Source organism: Vicia villosa, unplaced genomic scaffold (assembly GCF_029867415.1).
Source record: "Vicia villosa cultivar HV-30 ecotype Madison, WI unplaced genomic scaffold, Vvil1.0 ctg.000291F_1_1, whole genome shotgun sequence".
Lineage (NCBI taxonomy): Eukaryota > Viridiplantae > Streptophyta > Magnoliopsida > Fabales > Fabaceae > Vicia > Vicia villosa.
The window spans coordinates 226,074-243,049 of record NW_026705125.1 but is presented as its reverse complement, the minus strand read 5'-3'; the positions used below and the strand labels follow the sequence as shown (position 1 = coordinate 243,049).

General features: G+C 33.1%; 1 protein-coding gene and 2 long non-coding RNA genes across 11 annotated transcripts; 2 read left to right on the top strand and 1 right to left on the bottom strand.

Moving 5' to 3' along the window:
• The first annotated feature begins 736 nt into the window (after positions 1-736).
• On the top strand, positions 737-3,196 carry LOC131626480 (uncharacterized). 2 transcript variants are annotated; one of them, XR_009291151.1, is made up of 3 exons: positions 737-956; positions 1,046-2,647; positions 2,724-3,196. It is a non-coding gene; the product is annotated as an uncharacterized LOC131626480 (long non-coding RNA). The 2 variants fall into 2 exon arrangements; XR_009291152.1 differs by having other exon boundaries at positions 737-2,276; positions 2,393-2,647.
• Positions 3,197-3,771: 575 nt separating this feature from the next.
• LOC131626477 (uncharacterized) lies at positions 3,772-8,119 on the bottom strand. 8 transcript variants are annotated; one of them, XM_058897288.1, is made up of 10 exons: positions 7,941-8,119; positions 7,756-7,836; positions 7,045-7,620; positions 6,895-6,958; positions 5,909-6,803; positions 5,496-5,677; positions 5,279-5,399; positions 4,913-4,997; positions 4,687-4,796; positions 3,772-4,472 (listed from the first exon to the last, which is right to left on the bottom strand). In XM_058897288.1, the coding sequence occupies exons 6-10, from the start codon at positions 5,552-5,554 to the stop codon at positions 4,206-4,208; spliced, it is 642 nt and encodes a 213-aa protein (XP_058753271.1). In that variant the 5' UTR covers positions 5,555-5,677; positions 5,909-6,803; positions 6,895-6,958; positions 7,045-7,620; positions 7,756-7,836; positions 7,941-8,119; the 3' UTR covers positions 3,772-4,205. The 8 variants fall into 8 exon arrangements, 6 of the variants coding, with proteins under 6 accessions (XP_058753271.1, XP_058753273.1, XP_058753272.1 ...); XM_058897290.1 differs by having other exon boundaries at positions 5,496-5,984; positions 6,276-6,803; XM_058897289.1 differs by having other exon boundaries at positions 5,496-6,578; positions 6,735-6,803.
• Positions 8,120-14,325: 6,206 nt separating this feature from the next.
• LOC131626481 (uncharacterized) lies at positions 14,326-16,976 on the top strand. The gene is made up of 3 exons (XR_009291153.1): positions 14,326-14,583; positions 15,647-15,808; positions 16,799-16,976. It is a non-coding gene; the product is annotated as an uncharacterized LOC131626481 (long non-coding RNA).

Sequence of the window (16,976 nt, the reverse complement as noted above, 5' to 3'; positions counted from 1 at the left end):
GCCAGTTCATCCAAGTCGAACTTCCAACCCTCAAATCAAAAGTTTTTTTTGTTTGATTATTGATAAGAATCTAGATGTATCTGATTGTGAAATGTGGAACATGTTTGTGTTATTTTTGTAGTATGTATCACAAAAAACTCTATCGAAACGTGTTACCGTGGGAGATTTGTCATTTTTTTCAAGAAATTAAAGGCCTTCTCTGAGGTTTTTATCGAGGATGAAATTAAGGATGTGTTGGCAGAGTCATATCAGAACATGGATGATGAAATTGACTTTGAGTCCTTCCTTAAGGTGAGTCTTTTATGTTCTTTCTTTGATGTTCTTCAAAAGCTAAAGCTTTAGGTTTCTTTTCTGTTCGATTTCTTTGTTTTGTTTCTTATATGATTCCCCTGTCTTAGAATATGCTTGTTTGTCATTTCTTAGACGAAATAGTATGAAAATGGATAAATTGCACTCATCTCCCTAAGATTAAATGATACATCTACTCCCTTGAGTTAGGAAAAGACATTGACATCTCACTCAATTGCCTGAATCTCCCATAGTAGATGAGTGCAATTTTCCACTAGAGCATAGAAGAATGTCGTTAGATGCTCAACTTGTCTCTACTTGAATGTATACTTTTGTTTTTGTTTTGAATGTTTGAGTGGGAAAATATATTCAATTTATTTGCAAGTACCGTTATATGTATTAACTATATTGAACCTGAAAGCTTATTTATTGACATTGTGTGGTAGGCACATTTAAATTTGCAAACTCGAGCTATAGCAAAAGGCGGTGGTTCAAAAAGTTCTTCTTCATTTCTGAAGACAGCCACAACAATTGTTTATCATGCAATTAATGAATCTAAGAAGGCTTCTTATGTTGCACATATTAACAGTTATCTGGATAAAGATAAATTCATGAAGCAGCTTCTTCTAATTGATCCATGTGCAGATGTTTTGAGTTCACCTAAAAAGGTATTCTTTTGATATTTGTGCTCCCTTAACTTTGACCTCTGTCCCGTATCTTGCTGACTTGTTAAGAGATTCACTTTATGAAATTCCAGTATATTTTGCTGCCACTGCAAAAGGCATTGCGCCTGTGATTGAATTGCACCGCTTTTCCTGTTCCAAATCAGTGCGATTGGTAACTTTGGAGCACAACTCTTTCACAATCAACTTTTAACTTTGTGCATTACAAACTATGAGCTTTTAGAGAGTCAAGTTCAACTTAGACTAGAGATGGGTCTTCCCACTACTGTTGCTTATTTCACTATAAAAACAGTTTCCTTATCCATCTTTTTAGTTGATATGTTGCATTGTGCTTGATATGGCATAGAATGGGACCAAAAAGGTATGTTCAAATTCAACTTCATACTACTATATATAAGGGTCAGTATGGTTCTATTATTCTCTGCATTTGTCTTACTATTAAATTGATGATTTGGCCTTCACATTTAGCTTGACTACCACTTTTCTTCATTTGGTTTTCAAATTTTACTCATACTTTATTTTTAAATAGTTTTTTCATTATATATGACTAGTTAAGTGTATATATAATAAAATGTTCATCATTGTAGCCACATATATTCTACAATAAGAGTTCTAGTAATTAACATTTAGGAATCTAATTAATAATACAGTTAAAACCTAATCTAATTAAGTACTCAGACAATTCATTTCTTATTTCTTTATAATGTGTATGTCTGCTTTTGAAATCATTTCCGAATTTCGTTATTCTTTCCATCAAAGGGAAATAACATAAATAAATAGTAAGAAACCTACAAATTATTTTTGCTAACTGATTAATAACTAACAAGTATACTTTAGATGCATGTCGTTGACTATAGTGTGTTTTCTTTCATATAAGATTTTACAACATAAAGGTATATAGTATATTATAAAAATGTAGGTATAGATATATAGAATATGCATGATGTAGAAAAGGAATAGTATATTGATGAAGATATATACTCACTTGTAATTATTAATTAGAAGGGCAATGAAAAAAGTGAATATAGAAATTAATAAAAGAGAATTGTTGAAGGATGGTACGTTTGATTCCCTTATTTGTAGCCTTATTTGATACTTGCTCTGATTTCAAAAATAATTAAGGTTTGCTACTGAAATCTACTCCCTTTTTACTTGCGTAGTATGGAGCTAAGAGGAGGGATTGATACCTTTCTGATTTTGATTATTCATTGGAAATACTTTTAAACTTAGGTGTATTGTATTTTTCTATTTTTCCATTGCGTGGCAACATTGGAAATACTTTTGGAATTAGTGGAAGATGATAAGGTGATATTAGCTAATAATGTTCCTGCTGTTTATAATTTGCAAGTCCCATGCTATTACTTCCTTTACATTTTTGTCAGAACTACAATTAAATTAAATCGTTATCATCCATATTGTAGATTACAGAAAGCTTTCAATGGGAAACAAGAGCATGGTGTTGCTCCAAAACCCATGACTTGGATTCTGCAGCTGATGCTCTTCTAGCTGGCGATAATTCTTCATAAACATATGACAAACGTGTTGAGCCTATATAGTGTTTTTGAAGTGAAACTGGAATTGTTTGTCCAGCATACAGAGATCAAATAGACCTCATTTAATGTGCACCAGCTTCTCATTACCAGCATTATGCTAGCGACACAGTTTATCGATGACGCGTAAGTACCATTTTGATTAGCTTTCATTGTCATTATTGTTCAAGATGTTAACATAGCTCTCTATTTGGTACTGCAGATTCTTCAACAATGCTTACTACCCTAAAGTTTGAGGAGCGAGTACATCTGAATTAAACATATTGGAATTGAGCTTTTTGTTTGGTATAGATTTTAGGCTTCAGGTTAGTGTAGACACATTTGGAAGATATTGTTTGCAATTGGAGAAGGAAGGTTCAGAAGCACTTCAAAATTAGTTCAGTTGCTTCAAATTAGTTCGACTGCAACATTAGTTTACATGTAGGAAACATTGGTACAAACATACTGAGAGGTTATACAAAGGAAGCTTCAAAGTGATGACTTTGTTTTTTAAATCTTCAGCCATTTCACCTGGTTGATGTATTTTGTATAGAATTCTGATATAATGTAATCATCTGGCACAACTAATATAACTAGTTGTCTTCAAGATAGTGAATCAAGGTAATAGAATGGTTAACTAACCACTCTCTATATGGTCGGGTTTTAAGGAAAAGTATTATCAACATCATAGTTATGGCTTATATAGTATGTTTGGTTCTGTGATGACTAAAATTGATTTTATGAAATTGATTTTGATTAAAAGTGAATGGTAAATAAATTGATTTATACTGTAGAATAAAATTGAAAAGTGGATAAAATCTGCATTCATTGTTCTTGTGTTGATGTTCTTCTTGCTTTCTCCACTTACTAAGGCATGACCCACCAGCACTTGCCTGAGTTTTTGCATCAATGAATATGTAGCACAAAGATCATCGATATAGACATACATTCTCCCTATCAAACACTTTTAACAAGTCTTTTTTTAACAAAATCTTGAAGGATTGAGTTCTCCATTGACACAGCCCTTTTGACAACTTGACCTACATTGTTCTTGACTGAGTTTTTCAAGTTCTCTTCTAAATGCCTTTAAGTCATAAGTCAAATTTTTCGCAAAGTGCAGGCAAGAATGTGGAATACATCAACTTGAGAATTTCAATCATTTCAATGGTTTCATTTGTTTTCCTAGCAGAAATCAAACATAGAGTTCACACTTCACATATTGGGTGTGCTTCCCTAATTTGTAGCTAAAATAACTTAGTGTTGAACATGGTTCTTTGATTCCAAAATTACTTGACAAAATTATACTCACAGTTGGATATATACAAGAATTAAAGTATTTATTTTCAATTGAATGTGATTACAAACAATCCATATGGAAATTACATTCACAAAATTTGGCTCAGTTTGAGTGTTGCAAATAACAGAGGGGTCAACTATTGCAGTACAAGATGTCTCCGGATTTACGGTGTTAGCAGCAATACGAAATCTGATCCATAATTGGGATTATTTGAATTTTTCCAGTAGCGTCATAATTACCAACAAGTCCAAGTTTTGAGTACTATTCCAGTACTCTCAAATGGCTTAGTAAACCATTGAGAGAAGTCCTCTGATGAAATGAATATGTTAGGCAACAAGTTAAGAAGTGCCCATAGTTCTTCAAGATTGTTCTGCTCATAAAGAAACCAACAGTTACAAACTATAAATGTTACATAAAAAGGATAAAAATGAAACAAAGGGCGTTATATGAGCCTGAAAGGAGAGTTGAACAAAAACTATCATTCGCAAGATAAAGCACGACATATTTTTGAAGATTATAGAAAAATTCAAATGGTAAAAATAGAAATAGAAAAATCAGCAATGGTGTTCCAGTAACAGCAATCTGTGAGAGCTCTGGTAGTGTTTCAAGTCGGCATTCAACTTGCAAGAGGCGTTCTTTATGCGGTGGCCTTTGCAGGCTCATAATGATATCTCCCTGTGCACAGAATTGTGATCCATGGAAATATTAGAAAAGATCAGGAAGATATAAAGGGGAGTCAGTGAAGTTATCACTTAACTTTATAAACACATGAGAGGGTGGTGGTACATCCAAATAACCATACTTCGGGTAGGATATTTCCGAACAAATGCAAAACTTAAGAGAGCCCTTGAATAAAAGAGCAAAAGTTTCATCATGTATTGTTATGCACCTTTATATCAGTCACCGCTTGTGAAATCGGCTCTTTCGAATTCAGGTGCGCAAAAGAACATATTGTGCCACTAAAGGAAAAAATGCCAGAAACATCTTTTTGGTTGTATGCTTTATAAGATATTAACAATTATTGTTAGAAAATGAAGTTCTAAACCAACTGGAAAAATAACAAGAGCTAATGTAACAAAAATATTCATATGAAATAAGATTGAAGGAAAATATACCTTCAATAGAGCTATTATTCAAAAATGGTATAAGCAATTCAACTTCATGCACACCATCCGATGAGCATGGCTCATTATCAAGAACCTAAAGTTATAGAAAATAAACAATTTTTAATGAAGTAATGATAACAGAGAAATGTTGCGTACAGTTTAATGCAATACAAACGCACTTATATGTGAGAAGAGATAGAAAAACAAAAATCAGAGGAAGATTAACAAAAGGCTAGTGTATCACAAAAAATACACATGTCATGGGAGGTAAACATGTTACAACTAAGGAATCAACAACATAATTGCTTCTTACTTCTGACTAAGGATAACAATAGTGAAAAGGTGAAAAGAAACTTGATAAGTGAAATAGTTTACCAATTTGCCATCAATCAGGGCTTTTGCATCTAAAAGCTCTTTGGCATGAAGAGATATTGCATGATGAAGAACATCACTCAATGCCTGGAACTTGGATGCACCATCATGCAATATAGGTAACCTTGTAAGACACGTTTAAAAAAAAGCTCAATATTAAGAGAGGTTGAATTCTAGTCAGTAAAATAGAAGAATATCCAAAAATGTGTGAGGTTGTTACCTAAGGTTAAAGTTGTGCATGCATCTAAAAGTTTGAAAAGAACTCAAGACCTTCCCCATTTTAAATTCACAAGGGCGGAGACTACTATGACAACATCCATCAACTTAAGTAGTTCCTTCAGTTCCTTTTCTGCTTTTGCAATATGGCCAGGAAACTACTGTCCTTCTTAGATTGACAAGTGTCTGTTGAGTCAACATTATAAACATGCTAGGTGAAATTTGAAATACTGATGGTTAATAACAGCAGCATGTGCTTTGGAGGTCAATGAGTTATACTTATAACATTAATTTACCAATTCCAATGGGTTTATAGAATAGTTATTGAGGGCCATAAAGCACCTCTTGATCTAAGTAAATGTCAGGCAGCATATAACAATAGCAAAAACAAGGGTAGAAGATCCAACAAATAACTACCAATTCCAATGTTCTTTTCTCTCATCTCTTCCAACCGGACACACTTAGGCCCGTCACCATCAATAATGAAATGAACCTTCAAATGAGATACATAAATCAGCATATAACTTTTTGTCAAATGTAAGATTACATTTATATTAGTATCTCTTAAGTGATATCAAATAAGATATTGGTAAAAATTATCGTAGAACAAGAAATATGTAAAATAGAAAAGGCTATAACACTATTCAATACATATAGCACTAAATGAGGAAATTTTGATGTTAGGATTGCAGAAATGTTACTGTTGATATTAACCTAACAAATCCATCTGAATTTGTTTCCAATCTGAAGAGAGAATAAAAAACTGGAGTAAATAGAGAATAACCTGAGCTATAATATTCAGAAATATGAAGAGAGGAAATCGAAGAACAGCAAACAGAGAAAGCAATGTGAAATCTCTTGCAGGTTTCAAATCCCCTCCAAGCAAGGTGAACACTCCATGGTGAATCACATACCCATGTGTGAATTGGAGACGCACATGAATTACTGTCACATACCTCTCTGAAACCATGATCTTCAGACTGTATGCTGAATGTGGCGCTCGTATCTTTCTAAGAGATCATCAACTGTGTGCATTTGAGATATTAGGGGCCCTGAAAATTCAACCTTCTCTCCTTGATCTTAATAACTATGTAATGGAGGGAAACAAAGGTTATAAAAGAGTATAGCTAACTGATATAACATATTTGAATTTCATCGAACAATTCAGAGCATAGCTAACTGATATCAGTGGAAAAATAAATTTCTAAGACTGCATAAAAGAGTAGGTAGCAGCAACACATACTCTATGTCAGCCAAATCATTCACCAATTGCACTCGAACAGCTGGAGGTATCTTTATCTTAAATACAAACCTGTGACAACAATAGTCTAACTAAGATCAATAAAATTATAAAATGAATTACCAGGAAGTTGGACATTAGTGCCATGATATACAATACTCACATTATCACTTCTCTTACAATATCAACAAGGGCCAGTCCTTTCCTTGTTTTCATAACATTAATTCCTATTAGAAAATAATGCAAATAAGAATTATAAAATGGTTATAGAGACTGAATACATTTATAAAGGGTTTTAAACAATCCTGAATACTTTTAAAGCTCTCTGAATATTGTTCATTTAGAAGCCAGTAAGATATTTGCTCAATGTCCTTGGGCAATGGATTTCCAGTGCAAAGGTAAACAGCTTCTTCTATTATCTGCTGAGAGGCCATGTGTGTTGACTGTAAAAATATCAAAGCAAAAGAATGTCAGCAAGGATCAACTGACCAAAAGAAACAAAATACAAGATATAATAATTCAAGTAAGCTTTAGCTAATTCTGTTCATATGCCATCAACCAGACTTTCAGGAAGACTCCATTCAAATCCATTTCCAAACAAGAAAATCAGTTGCGAACCCTCTTCAATTCTCCAAAACAAAACCGGTGTTGCATCAGTTAATAAACCGTGTAGAAAATCACTTCAAAACTGCACTCAAGCAATCAGACAGAATGCAAGAAAAAGAAAATGGATTCAGAAGCAGACAATGCCATTAGTGATTTACCACAGTTCTAACCAAAACTTCAATGAAACTCTCTTCTCTTACTCTCTGCAAATCAGAACCCTCTTCTTCAGTGGGGAAAAAACACTACTCAATATGAAATTCACTTAGGCAAACACCCTTTTAACCTGCATTTAATGAAACATATTTACTCTAAGATATATATCTTAATAGTATCAGAAATATGATTTCTCATCTTAACTGTTAGAAACAACTAAGATTGAGAATCTGGATCAGAAATATATATCTTAAAAAATCGAAACCTCTTAATCATCAGGCGTGCAAACAGTCTCACTTCCTTTCTCTATATTCCCAATTGTACATGGAACCTTCTTTTCGGGAAGCTATAATAACACCAAAAAAAAAAACAAAATCAAAACAAGAAGCAAAACAACAACAACAATGTCAATTACATTCGATTTGTTAAGAGAAAGAGAGCGAGGCTGACCTTTTCCCAAACTCGATAGCTCTCTTGACAGCCATCGATTAAGCTTCCCATGAACTTCCCCTTTTCACCCGTAGCCATAGTAGGAGTAAGAGATGTATGGGTTTTAGTGAAATTAGAAAGACAAGTATTCTAATTTGTGTTTGAATAGGTATCCAAGAAAGAGAGGGATATGAAAAATTTTGAGCTTTCAGAGGAGGGAAATGTTGGAGCGTTCTAAATCTTTAATATATTAAAACAGGATACATGTTTAAGCGCCAACTTTAGACCAAAATCCCGCCTAAACACGTGCATCGCACGAGGTAAAGTACTAGTTTTTTTAGGATTTGTTAGAAAAGGTGAGGGAATATGAAAAAGTGGAAGAAGTTTGAGTTAATAAAATTTACAAAAGTAATTTTGATTAATTTTAATTAGTTATATATTTGCACTATAACTTTTGATTTTATCGATTTTGCAAACTCATTTGTAATATTTATTATCAATTTTAATTTTAAAATATATTTTTATATAATCAGTTAATTTAATAAATATATATATTTTAGTTAATTTGGTCTAAGAAAATCTTTAATATATTAAAACAGGATACATGTTTAGGCGCCAACTTTAGACCAAAATCCCGCCTAAACACGTGCATCGCACGAGGTAAAGTACTAGTTTTTTTAGGATTTGTTAGAAAAGGTGAGGGAATATGAAAAAGTGGAAGAAGTTTGAGTTAATAAAATTTACAAAAGTAATTTTGATTAATTTTAATTAGTTATATATTTGCACTATAACTTTTGATTTTATCGATTTTGCAAACTCATTTGTAATATTTATTATCAATTTTAATTTTAAAATATATTTTTATATAAACAGTTAATTTAATAAATATATATATTTTAGTTAATTTGGTCTAAGAAAATCTTTAATATATTAAAACAGGATACATGTTTAGGCGCCAACTTTAGACCAAAATCCCGCCTAAACACGTGCATCGCACGAGGTAAAGTACTAGTTTTTTTAGGATTTGTTAGAAAAGGTGAGGGAATATGAAAAAGTGGAAGAAGTTTGAGTTAATAAAATTTACAAAAGTAATTTTGATTAATTTTAATTAGTTATATATTTGCACTATAACTTTTGATTTTATCGATTTTGCAAACTCATTTGTAATATTTATTATCAATTTTAATTTTAAAATATATTTTTATATAAACAGTTAATTTAATAAATATATATATTTTAGTTAATTTGGTCTAAGAAAATAAAACTAAAAAACTTTGAAATATTAAAAAGTCTTGGTAAATTAAAAAGTCTAGTATTTATATTTTGAAAAACTTATAAGTTTATAGAATCAAATTAAAACTAAAATAAATTTTGAATAAATAAATTGTGAATCTAATTTTAAGAAAAATACATTAGAAACCTAAAATTTAAAAATAAATATTTATTCTTTTATTTATTTATTTAATTGTTATTTTCATTTTTAAACATAGTTGACCATCATCCATGCATCTCAGACATAGTTCACACATAGTTGACCATCCTCTATTGACTATACTTCATGGTTCACACATAGTTGGTCATCATATATGCATCTCTGACATAGTTGACCATCATTTGTTGAATCTCTTCCATGATTCACACATAGTTGATCATCATATGTGTATCTCAGACATAGTTCTCACATAGTTGACCATCATCGGTTGGATGTTTGACATGGTTCACACACAATTGACTATCTCTTATCCATTTGTCACATATTTGACTAACACCTGTTGGATTTTTTAAATACTAATTTCATAATAGAGAAAGGATAAAGGAAATCATTAATAACAATAATAAATGCATCTCTAACATGGTTCACCATCATATATTGACTATTTTTCATGGTTCACACATAGTTTACCATCAACAATGCATTTCTGACATGGTTCACAGTCATCTACTGACTATTTTCCATGGTTCACACATATTTGACTATCATCAATGCGTTTCATACATGGTTCACACATAGTTGACCATCATCAATGCATCTTTGACATGGTTCACCATCATCTACTGACTATTTTCCATGGTTCACACATAGTTGAACATCATCAATGCATCTTTGAAATGGTTCACCATCATCTAATAACTATTTTCCATGGTTCACACATAGTTGGCCATCATCAATGCATTTCTAACACGGTTCACACATAGTCGATCATTATCAATGCATCTCTGACATGGTTCACCATCATATATTGATTATTTTTTATGTTTCACACATAGTTTACCATCATCAATGCATTTCTGACATGGTTCACCATCATCTACTGACTATTTTCCATGATTCACACACAGTTGACTATCATCAATGCGTTTCAGACATGGTTCACACATAGTTGACCATCATCAATGCATCTCTGACACGGTTCACCATCATCTACTGACTATTTTCCATGGTTCACACATAGTTGACCATCATCAATGCATTTCTAACATGATTCACACATAGTTGACCATCATCAATGCATATTTGACATGGTTCACCAGCATCTACTAACTATTTTCCATGGTTCACACATAGTTGGCCATCATCAATGCATTTCTAACATGGTTCACACATAGTTGATCATCATCAATGCATCTCTGACATGGTTCACCATCATATATTGACTATTTTTCATAGTTGATCATCATCAGTGCATCCCTGACATGGTTCACACATAGTCGAACATCATCTGTTGAATCCTTGACATGGTTCACACATGGTTGACCATCATCAATGGACTCTCTGATATGGTTCACACATAGTTGATCATCATCAGTTGACTCCCTGACATGGTTCACACGTAGTTGACCATCTCCTATCCATTTGTAATATGGTTCACACATAGTTGACCATCTCCTATCCATTTGTAACATGGTTCACACATGGTTGACCATTTCCTATCTATCTGTAACATGGTTCACACACAGTCGGGCATCATCAGTTGACTCCCTGACATGGTTCACACATAGTCGAACATCATTAGTGCATCCATGACATGGTTCATACATAGTTGAACATCATTTGTTGACTCCTTGACATGGTTCACTCATGGTTGACCATCATTGCAACGTGACCCATTTTGTTGACTCTGATAACTAAAATATGATTCAGAGTACATCCATTGCAATGTGACCCATTTCGTTGACTCTGATCCACCAAAATATGTTTCAGAGTGCATCTATTGCAATGTGACCCATTTTGTTGACTTTGATCCACTAAAATATGATTCATAGTACATCCATTGCAATGTGACCCATTTCGTTGACTCTGATACACTAAAATATGATATAGAGTACATCCATTACAATGTGACCCATTTTGTTGACTCTGGTCCACTAAAATTCGTTTCAGAGTACATCCATTGCAATGTGACCCATTTCGTTGACTCTGATCCACTAAATATGATTCAGAGTACCACCATTGCATTATGACCCATGTCGTTGACTCTGATCCACTAAAATATGATTCAGAGTACATTCATTATAATGTGACCCATGTCGTTGACTCAGATCCACTAAAATATGATTCAGAATACATCCATTGCATTGTGACCTATGTCGTTGATTCTGATCCCCTAAAATATGATTCAGATTTCATCCATTGCAATGTGACCCATGCCGTTGACTCTGATCCATTAAAATATGATTCAGAGTACATCCATTGCAATGTGACCCATGTCGTTGACTCCGATCCACTAAAATATGATTCAGAGTACATCCATTGCAATGTGACCCATGTCATTAACTCTGATCCACTAAAATATAATTCAAAATACATCAATTGCAATTGACCAATGTCGTTGACTCTGATCCACTAAAATATGATTCAGAGTACATCCATTGCAATGTGACCCATTTCGTTGACTCAGATCCACTAAAGTATGATTCAGAGTACATCCATTGCAATGTGACCCATTTCGTTGAAGATCCACTAAAATATGATTTAGAGTTCATCCACTGACATGGTTCACACATAGTCGGGCATCTCCTATTCATCTGTAACATGATTCACACATAGTCGAACATCATCAGTGCATCCTTGACATGGTTCACATAAATTCGGACATCATCAGTTGATTGTCTGACATGGTTCACACATAGTTGGCCATCATCAGTGCATCCCTGACATGGTTCACACAGAGTTGACCATCATCTATCCATCTGTAATATGGTTCACACATAGTTGATCATCATCTGTTGGATGTCTAACATGGTTCACACATAGTCGACCATCATCAGTTGACTCACTGACATAGTTCGTGCATAGTCGACCATCTACTGTTCATTTGTAACATGGTTCACACATAGTCAAACATCTTCAATGCATCCCTAAAATGGTCCACATAAATTCGGACATCATCAGTTGACTGTCTGACATGGTTCTCACATAGTTGACCATCATCTATGCATCTCTGACACAGTTCACACATAGTTGACAATTTCTATTGACTATCTTCCATGGTTCACACATAGTTGACCTTCATCTATGCATCTATGACATAGTTCACACATAGTTGACCATCATCTATGCATCTATGAATTACGGTTTTTTGACATGTTTATGATTAAAGCATAAAAACAAGTCTTTAAAAGCCAAATAAACAAAGTCAAAAAGTGAGAAATATTTACAAGGAGTATGGCATCCCATGAGACGAGCCTTAATCAATCCAAAAAGATTTAATCAAGAGTTTTGATAAGAAAACCAAAAGAAAAGATTTTTAAAGTCGTTAAAAATGACTTGTTTTCAATTAAATGAAAAATGATCAAATAATAAATATTTTTGGAATTTTTTGACATAAAATCATAAATTAGATATAATAAATGACAAGTGTGAAAAAAACATCTCAAAATGAGAAGTTTTGATTGGTTAAAAAAATTGTTGAAGTCAACTACCTAACTAAGAATGGAAGATGCCTATGCACTTCCATTCTTACCCTTCCCTCAAAAAAAAAATTACACTACTAAAAACTCTTTTTGGTAACTTACTAAATACATTACCATTGTCCAATCAAAATTTTCCATTATGACAAGTGGCACTCAATTTTTTCAAATTCCCTTTTCCCACTCATTCTCCTTCTCCACCCTCTTTCCACACTATTTTCATTTTCATCTTCTCCACACTCTCTCACTACCTCTCACGGGTTTCTCCCTTCTTTCTCTTTTTCCCACAAACCCTAACATCTTTGCTACCACACTTTCTACGGCCACCACCGCCTCTTTTCCCTTCGTTTCTCATTCAAAAACTCACCGCCGCCACCTATTCACGTGTGTTACTATACTCTGTGTTTTTCATCTCTCTTCTCTTCTCATTCATCTCCATTCTTCCTCCAAACCTCAACCCTTCCGAGTTCTTCATTCTCACAGCAACCGTTCCGAGCAACCTCCTCCGCCGGTTGAGTTGTGCCAGCAGCGACTTCATACAACAACCATCAGGTAACATCATAGTTTTGCACTGCTCATTAATTTTGTGTAATCAAATCTTGACAGTTTTCCTTAGTTTGTTGTTGTTTTCGTGTTTTGTGTTTCATGATCATGACTGTAAGTTGCTTTATGTTCTTCATCTTCTTTAGGGATTTTGAGAAAATATCATTTTAAAATGCTAAAGTTGATGTTCTTTATCTCCTTTTCTTTAAGTTAATCTTTTTCTCTCAAGCTGGTATTTTCTTCAATCCTTGATTTCTAGATTTTCAACTTTCTTGTCAAAAACACGTTTATGATTTTTTTGATTTCGTAGCCCATTTTCAATTTCAAACAAAGAAGAAGATGGAGATCCATTTGTGGGTTGTGGTTTCGATTTCAAGTGAAGAAGCAAAAGCATATACGATGTAAGCTTTTCTCTACTCTCATATATTATTCTACAATTTTGATTTTTTTCTACTCACTATTCTCTATTTCCCTATATGATTATAGTTCCTGTTTTTATGGTTTTGTTTTTGTTTCCTTATGCTTTCATGGATGATTTCGTGGATGATTCTCGCGGAAGCCTGAAATGAACGGATCTCTGGTTTAAGGAAATTTGAAAAACATGATTTGTTGTCTTTTGAGATTTTAAAGTCATGTGTACTCATAGCTTTTGATTTATTGCTTATTTGTTTATATTTGTTTTATTGTTACAGGAAAGTAGAGAGTATTGTTGCCTGGTGCTGTTAGTTTGAAGTTTGAATATCAGAAAGATCTGTTGGGCATTTAATGGCATTTTGTCAGTTTATTAGACAATGAAAAGGAGAGGGTTTTTAATGAATATGGAAACAACAGTTGAATATATAAACTCACGTGTCTTTACAATGGATAGTGAAGTTGATCTCAAGTATGCCCGACATTTTTCCCTCAATCATCTCATATGCATGGTTGTTGTTGATAGCTTAGAATGCTCAAGGATTTTGTTTGATAAATATGTTTAGCTACACCCTTTTTGCATAGAATTGGTCTTGGTGTCAGCTCAAACGCAGAAACTAGATTTTGGAATTCGTATTTTCGTGGTATTTGAGGATGCAATTAGTAGATGGTCAAAAATAGTTCCTGGAATCCAGTGCATTTGGAATCAATACATGGGTAGGTAGTGGATACATTTTTCAGAAGCATATGTTTTCTGTAGCTCCAATCAACATTATGTAAGCTGCAATCAACACTATATGTAAGCGGTTTTCTGCAACTTCAATCTTAGAAACACTTTCCTTATCATAGTGAAATTCCTAGGATTCATCTCTTTTGTCTTCTTGGTGTGACATACTTCCTTCTTGCTCCACTCACAATTCCATTTCTCTTGATGTACTTTTATTTGAATTGAGTCTCGATTTGGTAACCATGGTTTGAATGCTTTATAGTTTGAGTCATGGATGTTTTCAACCTTCAGAAAAAATGGCCATCCTGTCTAAATTAGTTCTAGCAGTTCATAGGGTACAAAACATTAGGCATATTTTTCTTCAATCTATGCATGAGATGCAATTTACCACCTAATGAAATTCTAAGAGATCTGCTACACAGAATTCGACTAAACATCGAATAACAACTTCATGATAGTGGAGGAGTGGATTAAAGTTTAGTGACTGCATAACTTGGGATTGAATAATTTGGACTGTTTTTTTATTTCCTAATTGTTTTTACAAAATTCTCTTGAAAAATGCTTCCTTAACATGATAAGTTGAGTTGTCAAAACTTGGAAATCATATTTCATATTTCATTCTACGATAGCTAACAAAAGTTGAGTTGTCTAGATTGTTTGTTCAATCTTTTTTTAATGCATTTTAATTCTTTCTTTGATCAATTACATAACTTCAAATTCATTTTTATTTTGTGAAATTTTTCAAAAAGGATTGATTTAATAATGTTAAATAGGTCAGTGTGTTGTGTCGTAACAACTGAAATATACATAGCCAAACAATGTTACTAAATGAAAACATTGTATGTCTAAATTCAGCTGGTCTGGTGATATCCCTCAATTGGATCCTTTAGCGTAGTAGCATTGGCTTCAAATGTTTGGTTGTATAGTTATTGCTTTCGTTTGTTGAGTACAAAGTTAACTATTACAACACTTTTTGGGTTAGAAGGATGCTTAGGAGCAAGTTTCACAGGCTATTGTGTGTGAATATTTAACATAGTTTTGTTCATAAACAAGTTGCATTGTTATGGTTTCATAATTGTCTTTTACATTATTTACTGAAATGAGTCTGAATATGACAATTTGAATGTTTTGGCAGATAGCTTCCTGCTGCTTTCCTAGGTTATGATTTGACTGGTTCCTGCTTTTTGGGAAAAATACACTCTATGGTCAACTCGTCCTTCAATGCCAACTGACTACTTTTACAGCTAGGCAATACTACCTTCACTATATTCATGGTGATAAATTGGTTTTGCACAAGGTATATTTGTTGTATCCAATGTCACATCTGTTGTCTCAACTCATCTTATGCATTATAATATTGGTAATAGGGTTCAATCCTTTAATATGTAGTACTTTTCAACCTATTATTTTTCTGCAATATCCATAATGATAATTGTTCATTATTTATCTGCATATTCATCATAACGTATGTTGTAAGACTTATTTAGCTTTGGCATTGCAATGTACTACACGAGCCTCACTACATGAGAGTGTCATATCCACGATTCAGTAAAAATCTAATACCTATCATGATTGAAGAAACTATCACTACTCAAATGGATGATCCTATTCAAGGGGGGTAAAAAGATAATTAAAACCTACAAGCAGTAAGTTATTTTAAACTACTCAATATTTTTACAGTAGTATGCATATATTAGATGTAAAGATGTGTAAGTGTTAATGAGATGAAGCATTTAGAAGGAAGCTTACACTGCCATACTCAATTAAATACAAAAAAATATTTTCTTTATTATGAATGAGTCACGGCTTCCATTGCTACGACGCGCCCAAATGTGTTGGTTGAAAAGCATGACTTAATCTGTTCGCACTGCTTTAACGTCGAGGAATATGGTTTGCATCTGTTTCTATTGTGCGACGTTGGGAAACGTATTTGGTCTGTTGAGCAAAATGGATAAGACATGTTTGTCTTGGAAATTTTGAATCTGTCGCAGCTCATTTTCATGCATTTTGTCTCCAATTCCAGAACATTTTAAATTGGATTAAGGTTGTTTACCCTATCATGAACATGCACAAAGGAGTTGTTTTAACTCTGATTTGTTAGTATAAAAATAGTTGAATTCATTTATGAAAATAGTTGAATATGTATTTTTTTTAAAGGAAATTCAATGGTTGGGAAAAGATTTATTTGCAGACCTCTCATTCATCTTCGTATTTCTATTTGACTTCATTCATTCACAATACAATGAATGTTAATTAATAATCAATTGCCTCTCATTCTTTTTTGCAGACAAATAGGGACTTGGAACTTCACTTTTGGTATCCTGTCATTATCAATTTGCCATTGCTCAAAGTATAAATTCATTTCGTGTATTTAACTTCATAACTATAATTATATTAATTTTTTATGTGCACCAGATCTGATGATTCAGATGTTGTTGTTAGTATTGCTTGTGGTAGACTTTCAG

Excerpts from the sequence above, each read along its gene's own strand:
- LOC131626477 (XM_058897287.1), bottom strand. The coding sequence starts at position 5,554 with ATGGGGAAGGTCTTGAGTTCTTTTCAAACTTTTAGATGCATGCACAAC. Across the intron at positions 5,400-5,495 it reads ATGCACAACTTTAACCTTAG|GTTACCTATATTGCATGATG; the intron begins GTAACAACCTCA and ends GTGTCTTACAAG. Across the intron at positions 4,998-5,278 it reads CCCTGATTGATGGCAAATTG|GTTCTTGATAATGAGCCATG; the intron begins GTAAACTATTTC and ends CTATAACTTTAG.